The 18,401-nt window shown below is 41.1% G+C and overlaps 1 protein-coding gene across 4 annotated transcripts in view; it reads left to right on the plus strand.

The window, feature by feature from the left end:
• The window catches only part of SIAH1 (siah E3 ubiquitin protein ligase 1), a 19,148-nt gene extending 1,021 nt beyond the window's left edge, over nucleotides 1–18,127 (plus strand). Inside the window, exons 2-3 of one of the 4 annotated variants that reach the window (XM_021408318.1) lie at nucleotides 8,484–8,626; nucleotides 15,751–18,127. In XM_021408318.1, the coding sequence (XP_021263993.1) occupies nucleotides 15,753–16,601 (849 nt within the window). In that variant the 5' untranslated portion in view covers nucleotides 8,484–8,626; nucleotides 15,751–15,752 and the 3' untranslated portion in view covers nucleotides 16,602–18,127. Of the gene's footprint in view, nucleotides 1–8,483; nucleotides 8,627–8,651; nucleotides 11,941–12,379; nucleotides 13,683–15,750 lie in introns of those variants that run through there. The other 3 variants (XM_021408316.1, XM_021408317.1, XM_021408319.1) reach the window with 3 other exon arrangements.

Raw genomic sequence — 18,401 nt, forward strand, 5'->3', positions numbered from 1 at the left:
GCGCCGAAGGTCAGCTGGGCCGCGGCGGCGGGGGGAGCCCGGGGGCGGCCTGCGGGCCGGGGGGAGGCCGTGCGGGAGGACGCTGTGCAGGAGGCACGGGCGGCTGCGCACCCCTGCTGCTCCGGTCCTGCGGGATCAGCGTGTGGGGCAGATTCTCGCTCATCTCTGCACGTCTAAAAGGCTGGAGCCTTTCAGTTCTTTCCCTTTTCCTCGAAGTTATCGTAGTCTTAAAACCCTGGGAACAACAGCATATATTGTAAGAGGCGAAGTACTTTAGGGGAAGAAGCAAGGGACTGTTCCAGTGGTGAGCTGATGGTACCTTTCAGTAGTTTCAGTTCACGTGCTCTGACAACTGTAAATGTATTTCTTAATATTCTCTCTTCAGTCCTTATTTCTGCTGGTCTTGGTGAACACTACCTCTTCTTTGTAATGAGTGATTTCTTAGGTGTTAAATAAATAAGTAAAGTGACTTCAGTTTTTTTGAGGTGCACGTGAGTGGTTTTTAGGAGCCTCATAGCGAATTGGAGTAGGTCATGAAGGATGTGGGATGTTCCACGCACAGGACATAGTTTCAGTTGTCTGTTTATCTCCCTCCTAAGCTTAGAGGCTAGCACTGTGCATTCCAGAGGGGGAGGAAGACAGAGGGGACTCTTCTCAACTCCGAGTTCCTCTGGCTGATCTTCCAGAACATTTGAGGTCTTGGAGTACAGGTAGACTAATACTGAGGCTAGTACTTAAAGTTCAGATCTCTGGGCTGGTTAGCTGCAGTAGAAAAGTATTCCTGCCTAAAGAATAAATTGCATTGTATCTAGTTCTATCGTTTGTTCTGTGCTGTAATACTGCTGTTGAAATTGAGTGCTAGAAATGATAATTGCATGAACTTCAATGGAGACTGATGTTCTTAATTACCTTCAGCATTTTTACGGTACAGAAAAGTTACGCAGGAAAGCACGAGGTTAAAAACAATCTCTTCTATGCTTTTAGGACTCTGTTGTGACCCACAAATGGTAAAAGATGAAATAATGAGCGTTTTCATCCTGAAAGCATGTTATGACAGAGTATCTTGTCAATTAATCTAGATTTACGTTGGTAGGGTTCTAATGCTGTAGTCTTGTTAGATTGTACTGCAGGAGTTAGCTCTGAAATCCAGTAGCTCCAGCTAAGTAGGTGTGAACTAAGGAAAGTAAATATTTTAAATAGCAGAAGTACTTTCTGTGCTTAGGCGTGACTATTGTTGCTGCTGTCTGCTTAGTGCGACCTGAGAAAGGAGCGCTACTTGGATGTCAAGGACACCTGCTCCTAGCGTAGGGGAGGGGGGAGCATGAGTGAGTTTGTGTCAGAAGCAAATCCTGCTGGTCTGAACACTCAAAGAAGTCAAGCAGAATGGTTTTAAGAACTCTGGTCTTCACAGAGTATTGTGGAAAACTAGATGTTCAGTTCTAATGAGAAACACGATGTTCTCAAGCTGAAAGAGCTTTGTTTACTTTTCTGCTTCTAATAGGTTTTCTAGTTTTTAACTGTTAGCTATAAAAGTTGGGCAAAGTTTTGCCAAGTAGAATATTACTGTGTATGGTGCTTTAGTAGTTGTCTCATTTTTGGAAGCTATGCTGAACCAGAGTAATCAAGGTGAATCAATGGTACCAGAAATTCTGGGCACACGTAAGGAGCTAACTCAGATACTGAGCTGTGTTGCACATTTCCAGTCTGTGGATACTCAGGGTGAAGGCTGTTTCCAGCTGATGACTGCAGAGTTCCCCTAATCCCTCGCTGCTGCACCTCAGCGCAGGTAGTGCTCAACAGAAGCAGGAAATCACAGAAAGACAGTAGCAGTGAAGTACACTGGAAAGACACCGTCAAGCTCTGGTTCATCTCAGCTGACTTGAGGTTGTTTTTTTTTTTTTTTTACCATGCTATAGAGTGTTCAGGTGTTAGCTATGCTAGGAAAGGTAAACAAAGCCTAACAATAATGCTCCATTGATACTTTTAAGTTTTATGCATGCTTCATCTGAAAAAGAAACAACTATATATAAACACATTCGCGTTCTAGTTCTAATCCAAAGTACATGCTATGCTTCCGTAATGTCCCGGACAACTATTTTAAATACATTCCTGCTTGAGTTAATCTATAAAATGGTGATTTTTTTGTGTTATTAGAGGAATAACGAGAGATTTGGTTACTAATACCCCAGTACTTTAATCAGATAAAGAGCTAGATGATTACAATTAACCAAATGGTGCATTTCTGATTGTGACTTGTTTCTCTTTGTAGAAGCGTAGCACTGAGAGTTGAGTATGGAAGCTGAGATTGTCTGTTTGCAGCAGGGAAGTAAAACATTTGAATGGTGACAATTGTCTTTGTCCTTTTGCATCCGGAAATGCATTTATAAAATTACTATGAATATTTTCCTGCAGGGAAATGGATTTAGAAAGAACAGGAAACCCACCTGCAGACAGTTGTTGACTATTTCCTTTTTTGTGTGCCTTATCTAGAAGCAGTTGTGTATCTTTTCTTGTAACAGTTGATGACCTTGCTGAGACACTCAGAAAAGTGGAGTGTGATAATTTCTGTTGTTGGAAATAGCCATCGGCTCCTTTAAAGTGAAGCAGCAATTCTATGAACTTTGGTGTGTGTGCTGTGAAGCCTTTAAGATCACGTTTTGATGTTCTTTCCAACGTTTCTCACATGTAGTACGAAGCAGAGCAAAATTTCATTTAGTCTTTGATGCAAGACAGCAGTGGCTTTTCAGTGTGTTTGTATTTCAATGCTGTCAAGAAGGAGAATGTAGAATGCCACAGTTTTAAGAGTTGTTCCCAAACACACGTTCAGATGAAATGCCAAAGGAAAAATATATATGAAGGAAAATTGTATGTTTCATTTTACTAATGTAGAAATTGTCAGAAGATTGAAAAGGTTTAACTGGAGGAGGAGTATTTCAACACAACTTAGTGTTAAATTAGGGAAGGGAAAGCTTGAGAATAAATTCATTTATGTAAAGATTGCTAGAGCTGCTGTTTAGCTTAGAAATGTAGGTGTGTATAGAGTTGTTTCTTGTTTGTTTATTGTAGAACTCTCATGAGAAAAAGTTCCGTGTTTTCTGTACCTTTTAAGGGGTTGATAACTGAAATACTAGGTTTATAAATGTTGTAAATCTTAGTACGTGTTTCTTTATGCCAAAATGTGATGCAGATGCCGGTTTGAAGTGGATTTTAAGTGATTTTTCTAATATACATCTTTCTTTCTAAATGAAGTGATTTGTTGCTGTTAACACCTCAGTGTTAGAAAAGAAGTAACAGAAGATGTAGCCCTGAGCAAGCTGGAGCGCTCTGAGCGTGGGATTCTGTGCTACCAAAGACAGTTTCTGCTCGGGCTGCCAGTGGTGACACCAGTGTTATCACTTGCAGTGAAGCTGGCAGCAGTGTGAATGTGCAATGGGCCTGTTTCAGTTCCAGATTCAGGAGAAAACTAATCACGTGTGAGGAATGGGTAGCTATTATCTGGTTCATTTCCCAGAATAGCTTGCTGCATGGTAACGTAAGAGCAAGTGCTGCTGCAAGAGAAGTCATCCCCTCTCGTAGGAGAGTTTGGGATCATTGTTAGTGCAGACTTACAGCCGAGAGTGTTGCCCTCTCACTGCCAGCTCATTTTGATGTCTTCCTTGCTCCAGTGTAAGCACTCTTGTGTAGTTGTGCAAGGCTGATTTTGCTGAATACGTTACCTTAAAGAGAGAGGATCCAAACGGGTACAAGGCAGCACAGCCATCCCTTTTGGTGGCAGCTTCCTTTTGTTTGCTGTAGGAATGGTGGAACTGTGTTCTGGCACACTGTGTACACGTGCCTGGAGTCCTGCAGCGTGGATCTGGCGGATTGTTCTTTGTATTGTAGATAAATCATTTTCTTCAATTGTTTGTAATGGTATCTGAAGGCTCTTAACGAATATGTAAGTGAGCAGTTCTTAGAAGTGCTATTAAAATATTTAAGAGCCCTTAAAACATGTAATATTGCTACTTTCTCTTTGAAAAATAGGACCTGTAGCTCATTGTGTCAGCACCAGGACCTTACCCTCTCCCATTCTCCAGTCGGTGAAAATGGACTTTTTTTTCTTTTTTCTTTTCTTTTTTTTTTTTTGAACCCACTGCCTTCTGTCTTAGGATTAGGTACCTTAATTGTCTTGATTTTCTTGATTTACTTACTGTTGTTCTGGAAATTGCATTTGAAACACATACTTCTATATACATTCATGTATTGATGCATACGTAACCCCAGTGTAAGAGGTACAGGATAAACTCTTTAGTTAAAGCTCACTTTTAAATTGATGTGAATTACTTCTATTTGGCATACGGATGAGCCTTAAGCCTTTGTCTTTTCCCTCTGCTGCTGTGCGTGTGCAGTTGTCTTCTGGTAAAAGCAGTGAAAATCTTCTCAGCTGATCCCTTGATTACTGAATTGTTTGTTTTGAAATACATGTAAACCTATAGACATACATATATATGTGTACAAATCATTAGGGTTATGAGTTCCATTTGCAGAATTCTCCCCCCTTTTTGGAGCACAGAGGAGTAAACAAAGTCGAAAAGTTTGCGTATGCCTCATCTCTACATGGCTGATATCTGTGATGATGCAAGTGTGCCGAGGGCGTAATCTGAAGACTGGTTGCACAGGTGTGACGGGGATGATTTGGCTGGCAGATGTTGATGGTGCACTGCAAAAGTTTAGTTTGGCTTTGTGTTAGGTCAAGTACAATCACTTAAAATGGATAGTTTACAAATAAAAGTAGGCACTTCAAAGCAGAAGTTGAGATGGATGTTGGTTTAGAACGGCACCTGTAAAGCAGTAATTTTAAGAGCGTTTGCGTGTGTTAAAACATCTGCTGTCCTAAACAGCTTTATCTGGAATCAGGTAATCAATTTAAAGAAAAAGCGTTGTTCTCTGTGCAAATATAGTTCTTCCAGGTACGTACAGATGCTGCTCTGCTAAAGGAGTGAGTGGGAGGAAATAATTATTTCATGAGGGCTGTTCCTTAATATGCATAGGAGGAAATAGAGTTGCGTGTGAAACTTTCATTATTTTCTAATTTTTGAGTGCTTGATCATCCAACCTAATGCCTTCTTTTTTCTTTGTAACCTTTTTCTTTTATTGGAGTGTTACAAAATGCTGAAGTTTACAGTTAAATTTTAGATAGTGAGTCATTGTTAGGATTTGATGTTCCAGATTCAGCATTGCAATGTAGACTTAAGTTTTGATTTAACCATGTGACAGAAGGGGGGGGGGACAATATTTTGCAGAGGAGGATGTAGTAATGTTTGAATCTTGAAAGTGCTGAGGGAGCACGAAGTGGCAGAAAGATATATCTGCACCTGTCATTTCCCAAGCATTTGTAATGGCTTGTGTTTTATTTTCTGGTACGGACTCAGCCTGACTTCAGTGTGATTATGGCTGGATTTTAATTTTGTATGCCGTGAAGCATTTCCCAGGCAATACAAATGAGTGAAATAGCACATTTTACTTCATATTTTAGATAAACGTGAACAGAAATTATTGGGGATAAAAGAAAATCCAGTTTTCTGGCCTGAGAGCTATTGTTCTGCTGAATATGAATCACTCGCTTCAAAACCTGGGTTGTTGGATCTTCACAGAGAAGGTTGAGAGAACTTATCTTGGAAATACAAGGATTCCTCTGAAGAGAGGTTTCTGCTACTGGCTTTCCATAAAATGTCAGTGTGGAGCTGGCAGAAGAAGAGGGTCTTCAGATTAGATAAAATCAGTGAGAAGGATGTTGCAAGTGCCTCGTCTCCCTCATTTGTCTCTCTGATGTAGAAAATGCTGGAATGGGAAGAAGGCAGTTATCCGTGTGTGAGCAGGACTTGGACCATCTCTGGAGAGCAGTCAGTGACTGCAGTCTGACTATTGCTGGATTAAGGAGTGAGATATTAAAATAGTTTAACATAGTGTCATTTAGCATGTCATGACATTTGGTTACTGCTGACTGGAAGTAAATTTGAAAAGGGTCTACAGAGTTAATTTAGTATCCTGCTCACGTTAATTCATTGCCTTTTGCATCTACATTTGAGGCTTGCAGCTAGGCACAGTGCTTTAAAGGCAGGGAAGTAGTTGCCTGTGGTGACTCAGACACTTGTGATGGAGCAGGAACTCACCCCAGGTCTGCCACGAATATCCCACGCCACAGACTGCTCAGTACCACTAATTCTACTTTTCAAGTCTCAGGGAATGCTGAAACTTCTTGTGTAACGTGGTGGTCTGTAGAGTCAGCAGTGTACAGCATTTCTGATTGCTGTGCCTGAGGTTGATAAGACAAACTGAAAAGCACTTTTGTTTGTGAGAGAGAACCACGTTCTAAAACTAGTGTTTTCATGGAAAGCGTGTTCTGAAGAAATAAAGTCTAGAACTAGAGCCAGTACTCTGTGCAGAAATAGGACCGTGTAAAATTACCAATGACCAAGTCTAAGAATGCAAGTAGCAGTGTAATAACAATTCAGAAAAAGATTTTAAAGGGAGGAAGTTGAATCCTTATGCTACAAGAGGAGCAGTTGATTCAGTTCTGATGAGCTGAGAGAAAATACGTCACTTAAACAGTATTGGGTTTAATGGAGGCACGTGTACTTCAAAGAAGGGATGCTAGTAACACAAGGTATGTAGAAAATGGGAATTTAAGGAAATGAAGTACTGAAAAGTTTTAAACAATAGGGAATGTGAAAATGCAACAGTGTTTATACGCTTTTATGAAGGCGATATGTGCATTATGATGTAGGTAATGCCAGTATTTTCTGCCTGTAGTATATCATCAAAATACAAAAGCCAGTGTCCCATCCTAAATTTCCAGAGCTTTCCTTTTGAATTACTTACCTATAGTATGGAAATCTTATTCCAAAAATGTAGAAATGACCATTTTAAAAATATGGACTTCTCTCTTTACTTTTAAAATTTTACGTGCTTTATCCCATTTGTGTGTGTGAGAGAGAGAAAGTGAGGACTTTGTCTTTATCTGTCATTCTTCTAAATTTTCTCACTCCAGCTCCCTTCAGGAGATTAAATACCTGAACTGGAAAAGTTGGATATGTGTCTTATAGGTCGGAATCAGCTCCGTGACTCGCAGTGTTAGGCTCCCAGTGCCACTGCTGTGGGGCTGCACTCGAAACCCACACGTCAGGAGCAGATCTGTGTTTGCCATACCTGTGGCAGGAAGATCTCCGTGCCCTCCCATACATGGTTGCCCTCCACAGGCAGGTTATCCATCCTTCACAGGTCTCCACTGTGTTCCAGTGTGCAGCCCTGCATGCAGGAATACAGAACAGATTAAAGAATACAAGAATCAATTATTATTTAAGACAAAAGTATGCGTGAACCTAAGCAACACGCGAAATGGAGAGATCTGCATTAAAATAGTCTATATACCTAATCCTTTCCTGACTCTTCCTCCTACAAAGCAGCTCTCTGTGTTATGATTGGTCTCCTGTGAGCCACGTCTTTCTGGAATCAGGTCGGGTTGTTTTGATGGTCTGCTCCCTAGTACTATTTAGTTATGCAGGAAAGTTTCTGAGCGTAAAATAGATCTTGAATTGGAATTGGAATAGTTATTGCAGGAAGATTTTATATTTGAAAGCACATCAAAGCGTAGGTATTTCTTTCAGTTCAGCTGTATTGAGTTAAGGTAGGCACTTCTATGCCACACCCTCTTCCCTGTGTCTGCCACAGACACAGCAATGGTGATGCAATATTGCATGGCAGTTACAGTATACAGTGAAGAATATAGTTTTTGCAAAATCACACTGAGGAGAGAAAGGCAGCCCTCAAATTGTCACACTTGGTAGGATTTGCTGTTAACACTTACAGGGTTGTTGTTCTGTGCTTGTTTGTTTTTCCTCAACTTGTATCTAGAGTCCATCTATGATATCTCAAAGAGCTGAATTCAGTGCTTTCTGCTTCAGATGCTTCGGAATGGTAGTGTATGTTACAGCATGAAAAATAACTTTGTTTTCCCTGGCACTGTTACTAATTTACTTAGTAGCTGCTCACTTTGTATGGCTTGCTTGCTTTTTATTGCAACCTGCTAGGCCTGGAACTTTTGAAAAGGTAACTGCTTACCTGTTTTTATAGAACTTACTGGTCTGAATTACTGTTTCAAGATGATCTCCATGTAGTGCAGTTTACTTGGCTCTAGTCATGGTAAAAGGAAATGGGATATTGCAAAAATACAAATAAATCAATTAAAACTGTTTTCCCTTTTACTGGTTGTTCATGTGGAATTTTATGTGTTTTCATATGAACTATGCCTTTATTTTGTTAGATTCTGTGGTTTCTGCCATGATCTTTATTTTGAAATCCGTACTTCTGCTTTACCTCAGTTAGCATGGCTGTGCTCAAAGTGTGGCAGACTGCAGGAAGGCGCGCTCAGTTTGCTAGCCAGAGGAGCCTGCGGTACGGGACAGCGGCGTTCTGAATTCAAACTGGAGTTTGTTGTGCTGTAGGTTCCAGGCGGGCATGCTGGAGGTTCAGGTGTCCTCTGTCAAGGAATGCTCTGACCACTGACTGGCTGCTGATACTGACACTGAGGACACAGAGCTGGTGAGCAGAGAAAGGAGGAGGGCTTGGTCACAGAGCACCGCTAAAGGTACAGTGCAAGAGTGTGCATCTCTGAACAGCATTTCTGTATCACTGCCTTGACTCCTCTGCGGTGGGTGGGGACCTGCAGTATCAGCAAGCTGAGCTATTTACTTGTTTTTAACAAGGGAAAATACAGTGAATTCCTATTTGGAAGTGATCCACGATCTTTTAATGCCAGCGTTTGGTTTTGATTTTTATTTAAAGAATGGCTCTTTTTCCTCTTTATTTATAACTATATGTAATGGAAAAGATTGTTTCACTAGCCTGTCTTTCATTACAGTAGACGACCAAATATCAGTTATTTTTGCTTATACCAGTTTACATAACGTATCTCTGCATTCTCTTTTTCTAGTGGTGGCACTGATTTTAGTATTGCTTGAATTGTCAGAAATTTCATTTATAGTTTCTCTTTTCTTTCTTCAAGCTCAAAAGAAGGGGAGATAAATGTTATACAGTGCTATATAATGCTTTGTTGATGGCCTGAGTGTACACATAAATCTGTTTTCTTATTTAATTCTAAGCATAAATATAAGACGTGTGAGACTTGGAGTATTCTCTATATAGTACAGACTGAGTGGGCCAAACACAGGGTTTTTGCTTTTGATCAGACATCTCTAGTTTTCACTCTAGAATGAAATTTGGGGTTTTATCAGTTAGTATTTTTTTCTCTGTGTACTTTGTTTCGGAGTTTATCTCTCTTTGCATGTCTAGAGTTTCCTAGCAGTGTAGTCTCTGATACTTGGTGCTAACTTTGATCTTGATTCTGCAGAATTTATATACTGAATTGCAAAGTCCTGGATTGATAAAGTATGGGTTATTCACTTGAAACTGACGAAGTTCTTTGTTTCTTTTAAAAAATGAATGCTATATTTTATGTGGCTGTTGTATACCTTTTCTGGGTTGCTCTTCCTTTCTAATTTTACATTATAAAATAGTTGGGAAGAAAACCTTTGGCAACTGGAAACAGGCAGCTCCTGGGTGGATATTGAATGTCCTGGCAGAGATAGGAGAAAGAGCTAATGACAGCGGCTAAAGTGAAACAACACTAGCCAAGACTGAAGTTTTTGTACTGGATTAGATACAGGTCACTACAGTTAAACAGGTGTAATAATATACTGCTTGTGTTTACATAGTGCTGTTTGCATCTGCTACAGATGCGGAGTTTGGAAAAGATCTGGACTGCCCGCTAGTAACAACTCAGCTGGTGACAGCGTTGTGTACAAGGGAACATACATGGTAGCATCAGACATATGCTGAGTGTTAGGGTCTGGTGGTTCACTGCAAATGATCACAAAGAGGGTGACCAATCCCGTGATTATATAAATCTATTGGAGTTTCTCTTCTTGCTTATTGGAAGGGGGCATTGGTAGGGAATCTCTTTCTGGAGGTCCAAGAAAAGATTACCTGCAGTTTTAGGCAGGCTGGCTCACTACAAGGTAATGGAAATTCTTGTAATTTTGTGTGAAAAGGAGATGAACTGGACAGATGATAATTTCTGACTTCGGTTTCCAAAGTGAAATAAACATGAAAGCTCCCACTTTATTTTTTAAACTTTGTCTTAGTTTAAAATATTCTGTTACGTTGGATTGCTGTGTTTTTTGGTTGTTATGCAGGAAGAGAGAAGACCTTGCTTGAAATAGCAAGCAGCACATCATTAGGGGTGTACAGAAAATGGTGTCTGGAAGAGTTGGAAACATTCATAAATTAAAAACAGTAGATGGAGACTGAATGGTGTTACGTTGTTGATGAGTAGTTTATGCCACAAAGCAGAAGTGCTTCTAAAAATGTTGAAGTGGGCCGTTTTGTGTAAGCAATGTTTTCAGCAGTGTCAGATTTGCATAGGTGGCCACAGATTTGACACAAACTGTGCCAGGCCTTTTGTGATCCAAGATTTCCCAGACTTCCAAATGGAAAAGGTTTGGGCTCCCAGATGAGTTTAAAATTAAATAGAAACCCAAAATATTACTATTTTACAAATAATCTCAACCTACTCTCTGAGGCGTTTGCTCCCAGCACGCTTAGTGCTGGACGGGTTTGCTGAAGGGTGGTGGTGGGGAGGGCAATACACAGTATTTTTCCATAGTGCCTGCTGAGACCTCTTTGCCGTTGGTTTTGCTGTGCATTGGCTATTTGGAATGCAGGAGGGGACAGAGGAAAGGTACGTTCCTTGGAAAATTCTTTTCAGAAATGTTAAGGACACGGCTGAGAAGCCGGCTGGTCCATGGCACGGTAGAGGCTATCCTCAGCAGCTTAAGGCTTGTTCGTAATTGGGCAGCCACGCAACAAAAAAACAGTGAACTAAGAATTTTTAAAATAAAATTAACCTAATGCTTTAAAAATGGCAAGTAAGTTCTCTGCTTAAAATACACTGGTATTTCTTTCGATGCTTTTTAATTGCCTTTATTCTTAATATTCTCTTTAGACTTCTTTGTCAATAACACTAGCAGGTGCTTTGTGTGCATTTTATGTGTGTGCATGCAGCATTGTTTTTGTCTAAATACACACACACGCTTCTGCTGCATTCATTAAACCTTCCTTCCGCCGCCAAGGAAGTAGTGGTGACATTAATCTCTTCAATTTATTTTATGTTACAAATGTTATGAATACTGAATTGTGCGCATTTCTGATGATAGTGGCTAACCCTGCTGTATCTACTTGTAGTTACCATTTAGACCTGGTAAGCAATCGGTATTTTCAACAGGTGACTTAGTTTTAGGGTTTGGGCATGCTTTGGCCTATACAGCATCTAGAACGTAGCCAGCTGCCAGTGTTCTCCACAAGTTCGAGCACGGTGTTACAAAGGGATCTAATTTCCAGTGCTCTACAACTGGGCTTTTTTCCTAGGCATCATTCTCAAATATGATTGTATAGCTGGAAAAATTACAAGACTTTGTGTTACCCTGGTTGGAACTGTAAGGTGCTAAGAGTTAGTGATTTTTGATTGCAGCTCTCTGAATTCACTTAGTTCCAAAATGTGACTGAAATAAGATTTTATTGCATCACATGTAGAAGTTTGTGATAAGGCGTTTTTCTGTCCTTGCACCACTCTTAGGCATTACAGTTAGATTTTTTTCTTGTTTCAAACACTAAGAGAACTATACGGGGGTTTTGTGGCCGTTCGTTTTTCTTCCCCCCAACACTAATACCTTTTTTTACCCTCTCAAAAGGTATTCAAGGCATTAGACCCAAGTGTAATCTATTCAGAGCGAGTGAAGCTATTGGAAAAGTGGATGGTGTTAGCCTGGGGATGTCAAGAGTGCCCTCTATTTCAGAGAGAGAGGAGAAGTTTGGTTTGCAGGATGGTGTCTGAAGCCTGGGGAGGTGAGAAGCTGAGATGGCATAAATCTATTCGTACCTACTGTTGTTACTTCCATGGCACGTGAGGTATGTTCTCTTTCTGAACTTTTCTCGAAGCTGCTTTCCACGTGTCCCGTGTCAGCCGGGCTGTTCAGTAGGATTGCTGCACCTTCCTGCTCTCGCTGTGACTGTACCTCTGGGGTTTCGCAGCCTGTTCAGGTGTTGCACGCTGCATCACAGCGCAGCGAAGGGCTGCACTCACAGCTCGGTACGGGGCTGGCGGGTGCGGCAGGAGGCGGAGCCCTGGGCACGCCTTCCAGGCGGCCGAGCTCTTGGCAGGTGCTCCACACGTTGTTCCCGCTGGTTTTCTTCATCTTGGCCCCTGGGTCGGAAACTCCCTTGACTCTCACCTGGTGGGACGTACAGGGATGAATCGTAAGCGTACCGTGTGTTCGGTCGATGGTTTCTGCTAGGAGTACCAAAACCTTGGAGGCGGTGTTAGCTTGCGTGCGTTACGTGGCCGATAAAAGCTCCCGCAGTCTGCCTTGACCAGAACCTGAATTTCAAGTACTAGGAAAGCATTTTTAAGATCGCTTTCCTGACTCAGGTACCGCAGCCTCGCTTTGTCTGTGGCCAGGACAGCTCTTGGCAGCGAGTTCCTGGGCCGCCTCCGCTGCAGCGTGCGCTCTCGTGGTGCAGCTCTGCGGCTCGCGGAGCCGTGGCGGCCCGGAGCTGCTCCCCGCCTCCAGCCGCACGGGCCGGGCCGTTCTGGGCGGCGCTGCCGCTCGGTGGGGGCCGGGAGGTGCCGCTGTCACGTGCTCCCGCCGCTCCCGGCCGTCAGCGGGCGGCTTTCACCGGGGGCGGAGCCGTCCTCCGGGTGCCGTTGGGAAGTGTTAAAACGCGTCTCCCCTTTCACTCTGCTGGTTAAACTTACTCAGATTCGGTCGATGTTTCAAGTAGTAGGGCTCGTAGGAATTACTGTTTCTGCAGATGACGGCCAGCATCCCACGGTTTGTCGGTGTTGCTTATGCACTTGCTCCCACTGTGTGGGAACAAAGCTAATGGCAAGTGTTGCACGTAGGGTTGGGTTGTTTTGGGTTGTTCTGGTGGGGTTTTTTTGACCCGTAGAAAGGGTTTTGTAGCTAAAAATATCATTAAACTTTTATTTCCAATTAGGTATTTGTTTTCGGTTGGTAATCTGTTGAGAACGTTTGAGAAAGGCAAACACAGGCTAACTGTATTATACTATTAACACCGATTTGCCATTACCTTAAAAATAACCTGAAATATTAACTTCTTTTACTTTTCCATCGTGAGGCATTATTCATCTTTTATGTTAGCAAATGATGGGAACGTAGGCTTTGGGCAGGTTTGGGCTTGGTAAAGTGCAGTTTCTTGCATTATCCAGTTTCTTCTTTGCTTGCGCATCTCAGTGGCCGGGTTCACAGATTCCTGTTCGTTTTGGCTCCCTGCTGGGTGGGATGGTGCTCGGTTGTGTGTGAGGGCCAGGCACGGGCAGGAGTGGTGCCAAACCAGAGCTGTGCAGTGTCCTCCTCAGTGCTTCTGGAGCGCTGACGGCTGTGGTGGGAAGTGCATCTATGCGCGAGGTCTTGTGCAAAGCTTGGAGGCTGCTTACCTAACTGTGGTACGAGGTCCTGCAGGTGTTATCAGCCAGAGCAAAGCTCACCCGGCCGGTCAGACTGCCTGGGAACGGTGGTTTTCCCAGCGCTGTCTGTGCGTTCTGGGATCAGGAGGTATGGATGCAGGTAAGATGAAGCACACACAATCTTTTCTGAAATGCATTTACAATTGCAAGGTGATGTTTTCAAAACTTTACGTAAGAATATGTATGTGATTTCTAAGCTCTTTCCAAGCAGTGTGATAAATTTGGTCTGCTGTGCAATTACTGTGTGTGTGCAGTTTGTTCTCCTGGACCACAGTGTGACATCGTGAGTTTCCCATCTACAGATTTCGGACAAAACTAGCAGCAGCGCTCAGCCGTCACTGGGGCTGAGTGTCTGAACCCTCTGCAACAAGCTGGTGGGGTATCACTTCCCCAGAGCATAGATCTGATTTGTCACAGATCACTTAAACTTTCCATCTAAAGGGAATGCTTAGAGTAGGAAAATAAGGCCAAAAAACTACCATTCCTTTCAGATCTCTATAATATCGTTTAGGGGCAGCAATAGAAACCACTGCATGGTTTTATTTCCGAAGATGAGATCTGGATATTTTGAGAGCAGTGAGCTCAAGATGAAAGAAGAGACTTCGGAGGGGTGAGATGATGCTGGTATGGGGCACATGAAGTTGAAGTCAGGGACTGAATGCCAGCTCTCAGACACCTACGTTTGAGCTCTGCATTGGAGAGAGGGGCTTTTGATGAAGAGAGTGACATTGTCCACCTGTGGCTGTTTTGTGAATGTCAAGGGATAAGTTGTTTTGCTTGTTGGAACCTCACAGTTTGTTCATTTCATGCCCTGAATAGCACATGCCTTGTAAAAGCACGCACAGTATGCTGCTTTGAGGTATCTAGTCCAAGTATGAGTAAGCTTGTTTGTGGTTGAAATAATTCTAAATATGGGAAGCTTGCCTATTGCCTAATATTCCCATGTCTAATATAAAGGAGATTAAAGAAGTTTATTTTCAGTATTATAAATACACGACCGATACAGAGCTGATGTACTTGCACGGAAACACTTAAGGTGGTCAAGAATGTTTCTGTGTAATGGATTCCAGTTTTAGTTAGTGTTTTACTTTAACCTGTGGAGGTAAGGCTTTTTTTCTCAATATCGAGGTTTTCTTTATTTTTCCTGGCAGTACTAGTGATTCCTTCTGTGCAAGCAGGAGGAGAGTGAGGGGGACCAGGACAAAGCATGGCACCTGTACGTGTTAAGACGTACGGGCCTTTTACCATTGCTCGCTGAATGCTTGAAAGCACTGTGCTGCTAACTTTGGTCCAGGGACACTGGAAAAAAATAGAACTGTAAACTCTACTGAATGTAAAACTTAATAAACAGCGCTTTTCAAGTTACTTTGACTGCCTAATGTTTAATTCTCAAATTTCATCTTTTGAATTTCTTGTCTTATTTAGGAAATTGAGTAAAATAACTCCCGCTTTGTATTTATTTTCTGGTATCTTCACACATGGTTTAGTTCAGCAAGTGGAAGCAATGGATGTGTTTTAAAAGCTGTAGGACTTACTTAACAGAGAAGCAAAGAGTCAATATCCTGTCCTGGGAAGGAGCTGTGTAATAATCTTCTTAGCTGTGTTCTTCCTTGTTTCTGGTGGTTTGTTGTTTTGGTCTTTTTAATTATCCTGATACAGTAAATACAATTATGATATTCAAGCTTGTTTGTTTGTTTGTTTGTTTCAAATGGCTGTTGTTTTCTACATAAAATTCAGCTTTAGATTTGTAATGTAGCATGCCCAGTTGTTACACCCAACTGACTTTATGGAATGTTTTGTAAGTGTAATATTAAAAGAAACAACGCTAACAACCAGCAAAGCAACAAAAACCTTTGAGGATTTTAGTTATGTTTAGTACTTGTTTACACTTTTAGCCTGCAGCTTCCAATAGGTAGATTCCACTTCCGAACAGTAGGCAGAACGTCTTCTCTTTTTAGATCTGTCTAACAATGTCTATTCTATGGAGCATAGCTGGAAATCTGCATGTAAAGTACACACAGTTGCATTGCATGTTTAGGTTTCGCTTCTTTTTGTCTAATTTATTTTGAATTTTTTTTGTAAATCAAGAAATATGATACGCAGAATAAAATAACGTGCTTAGATATGATCTCTGTAGCATCTTCATTCTGTTTTCTCTTCTCTTACAGAAATGAGCCGGCAGACTGCTACAGCACTACCTACAGGTACTTCAAAGTGTACGCCATCCCAGAGAGTGCCTGCCCTGACTGGCACTACAGCTTCCAATAATGACTTGGCTAGTCTCTTTGAGTGTCCTGTCTGTTTTGACTATGTTCTGCCACCAATTCTTCAGTGTCAGAGTGGCCACCTTGTTTGTAGCAACTGTCGCCCCAAACTTACGTGCTGTCCAACTTGCCGAGGCCCGCTGGGCTCCATTCGTAACCTGGCTATGGAGAAAGTTGCCAATTCTGTACTATTCCCGTGTAAATATGCCTCTTCTGGATGTGAGATAACTCTGCCACACACAGAAAAAGCAGACCATGAGGAGCTATGTGAGTTTAGGCCTTATTCCTGTCCATGTCCTGGTGCTTCGTGTAAATGGCAAGGTTCTCTGGATGCTGTAATGCCACATCTGATGCATCAACATAAGTCAATTACAACACTTCAGGGAGAAGATATAGTGTTCCTTGCTACAGACATTAATCTTCCTGGTGCTGTTGACTGGGTTATGATGCAGTCTTGTTTTGGCTTTCATTTCATGTTAGTATTGGAGAAACAGGAAAAATATGATGGTCACCAGCAGTTCTTTGCGATTGTACAGCTGATAGGAACACGCAAGCAAGCAGAAAACTTTGCTTACCGACTCGAGTTAAACGGTCATAGGCGGCGACTGACTTGGGAAGCAACTCCTCGATCTATCCATGAGGGAATTGCAACAGCCATTATGAATAGTGACTGTCTAGTCTTTGACACCAGCATTGCACAGCTCTTTGCAGAAAATGGCAATTTAGGCATCAACGTAACTATATCGATGTGTTGAAATGGCAATCAAACCTCTTCAGGCCAGTGTTTAAAACCATTGCATTTAATTTAGCAGAAACTAGGGTAACCATCGTTGACTGTCAGACAAATTATTTGGTAGGTGGAGGATAGACATATATGAAGGTGAATAAAAGGAAAGGCTGTTAAATTACAGGAAGCAGTTGCATGTAGTAACACTAATATATTTAAAATAAGTCAACAGTAAACCACTGAAAATATATATACACCCAAAATGGGCATCTTTTGTATTAAGAATTGATTCTACAGGAAATGTTGTAAAATAATTCTAAAAACTTGTTTGTAGATTGATTGTACTGTTGAAAAGGATACTGTTTCGTGTTTTTGTTTGTGTTCTTTTCCTCCCCCTTTGACTGACAAGCCATGTTGAGCGGTTTGGGCTTTGGCCGCTGCTTCCCGCGCCCCACCTCCCCCCTCCTTTGTAAGTCACTACATAGTATTGCTGCTGTTTGTGTATATTTTTTGTGTATTTGCTAATTTTTATTAACTTCTAGTTTTTCATTAAATAAATATGACTTTCTTTTCTGTAATTCAGGTTTTTCTCTTTTTTTTTGTATCTTTAAAAACTAACTACAGGTGTCATCTTTTGATATGCATAATTGCTATGGTAAAATTAATATTTCTGTATGTTTGGTAAATTTTGTCTCTTTCCAGTAGTCAGTCAATTGGTGATACTGTTCTTAATTGAGCTATTTTGTGAATGTACTGAACTTGAAAGGAGTAATTATGTTCAAAGATATATCAGGAAAGAAAGCTCCTTTAAAAACAGGTCTAGATGTTGTTGTACTTTGAGTTATGATCTGACAAAAATGAATTACAAAGATTTTTCCACATTTAAAAAAAAAATCCCGTTTCAAATTTAGAGATGCTTAGAAACTCTATTGCATCCTTCTATTTGTTGGCTTTCCAGTACAAAGAAGGTATTGTCTTACACAAGATTTGTAACTATACAACAGGCCATTTGTTTTAAAAGAAACAAAAACACCAAAAAACGAAGAAAGGGCAGTCAGAAGGAGATGTTTGCAGTCTTTTTACATTTCTCCTTAAGAGAATACCTGGCAAATTTAAGAACAATTTTTTTGCATTGTGCTTTAGCTCAAAGTTTGACACACTACTACTCTCGCTCACTTTCTTGTCCTCCTGTCTCTTGGTTGTTACTGAAGTAATTTTCTTGAACTGATTTTTGTATATTATTTTGGTGACATGATACACAGTCAAATGCAAGTAATCTCTTACAGATATGATTCACCAGCCGTAACAGCTTTTGTAAGATATGGGCTTTGTGCAGACTGCCTTTATGTGAAAAAATTAACCATGAATGTATATGGTATTTGTGTTACAAAACAGATGCAAAGGAAGAAAAAAGGATAAGGTGAAAAGGTGTTTCATCTCAAGCTATTTAAAGGAAATCTTTGTCAAACCTAGTAGTAATGGACATCTGTTTGGAGAGGTAGCCTGACTATTAATTCCTTTTGTAACACATTAAAATATGGTTTATTTACTGTGCACTGTCTTTAACTTTCTTATCAGAAATAGATCTGTTAAGACAACTCTTGTTCATATTATTTTGATGCATGATGAGGTAAGTAATTCTACAGGTAAGGAACATAAAGCCTATCAAGTTGGATTCAGAAAATAATACAGAAGCAGTTGGTGTCATGTAATGAAGTATTACTTACTTACTTATTAGAATTAGGTGTCTAGCCTATTGGAATTGTGCACAGATTTAATGTACAAGGTGTACGGGTATCCTGTGGTAGTAATAAATTTTTCAGGAGGA

The sequence above is a fragment of the Numida meleagris genome, chromosome 10 (genome assembly GCF_002078875.1).
Source record: "Numida meleagris isolate 19003 breed g44 Domestic line chromosome 10, NumMel1.0, whole genome shotgun sequence".
Classification (NCBI taxonomy): Eukaryota; Metazoa; Chordata; class Aves; order Galliformes; family Numididae; genus Numida; species Numida meleagris.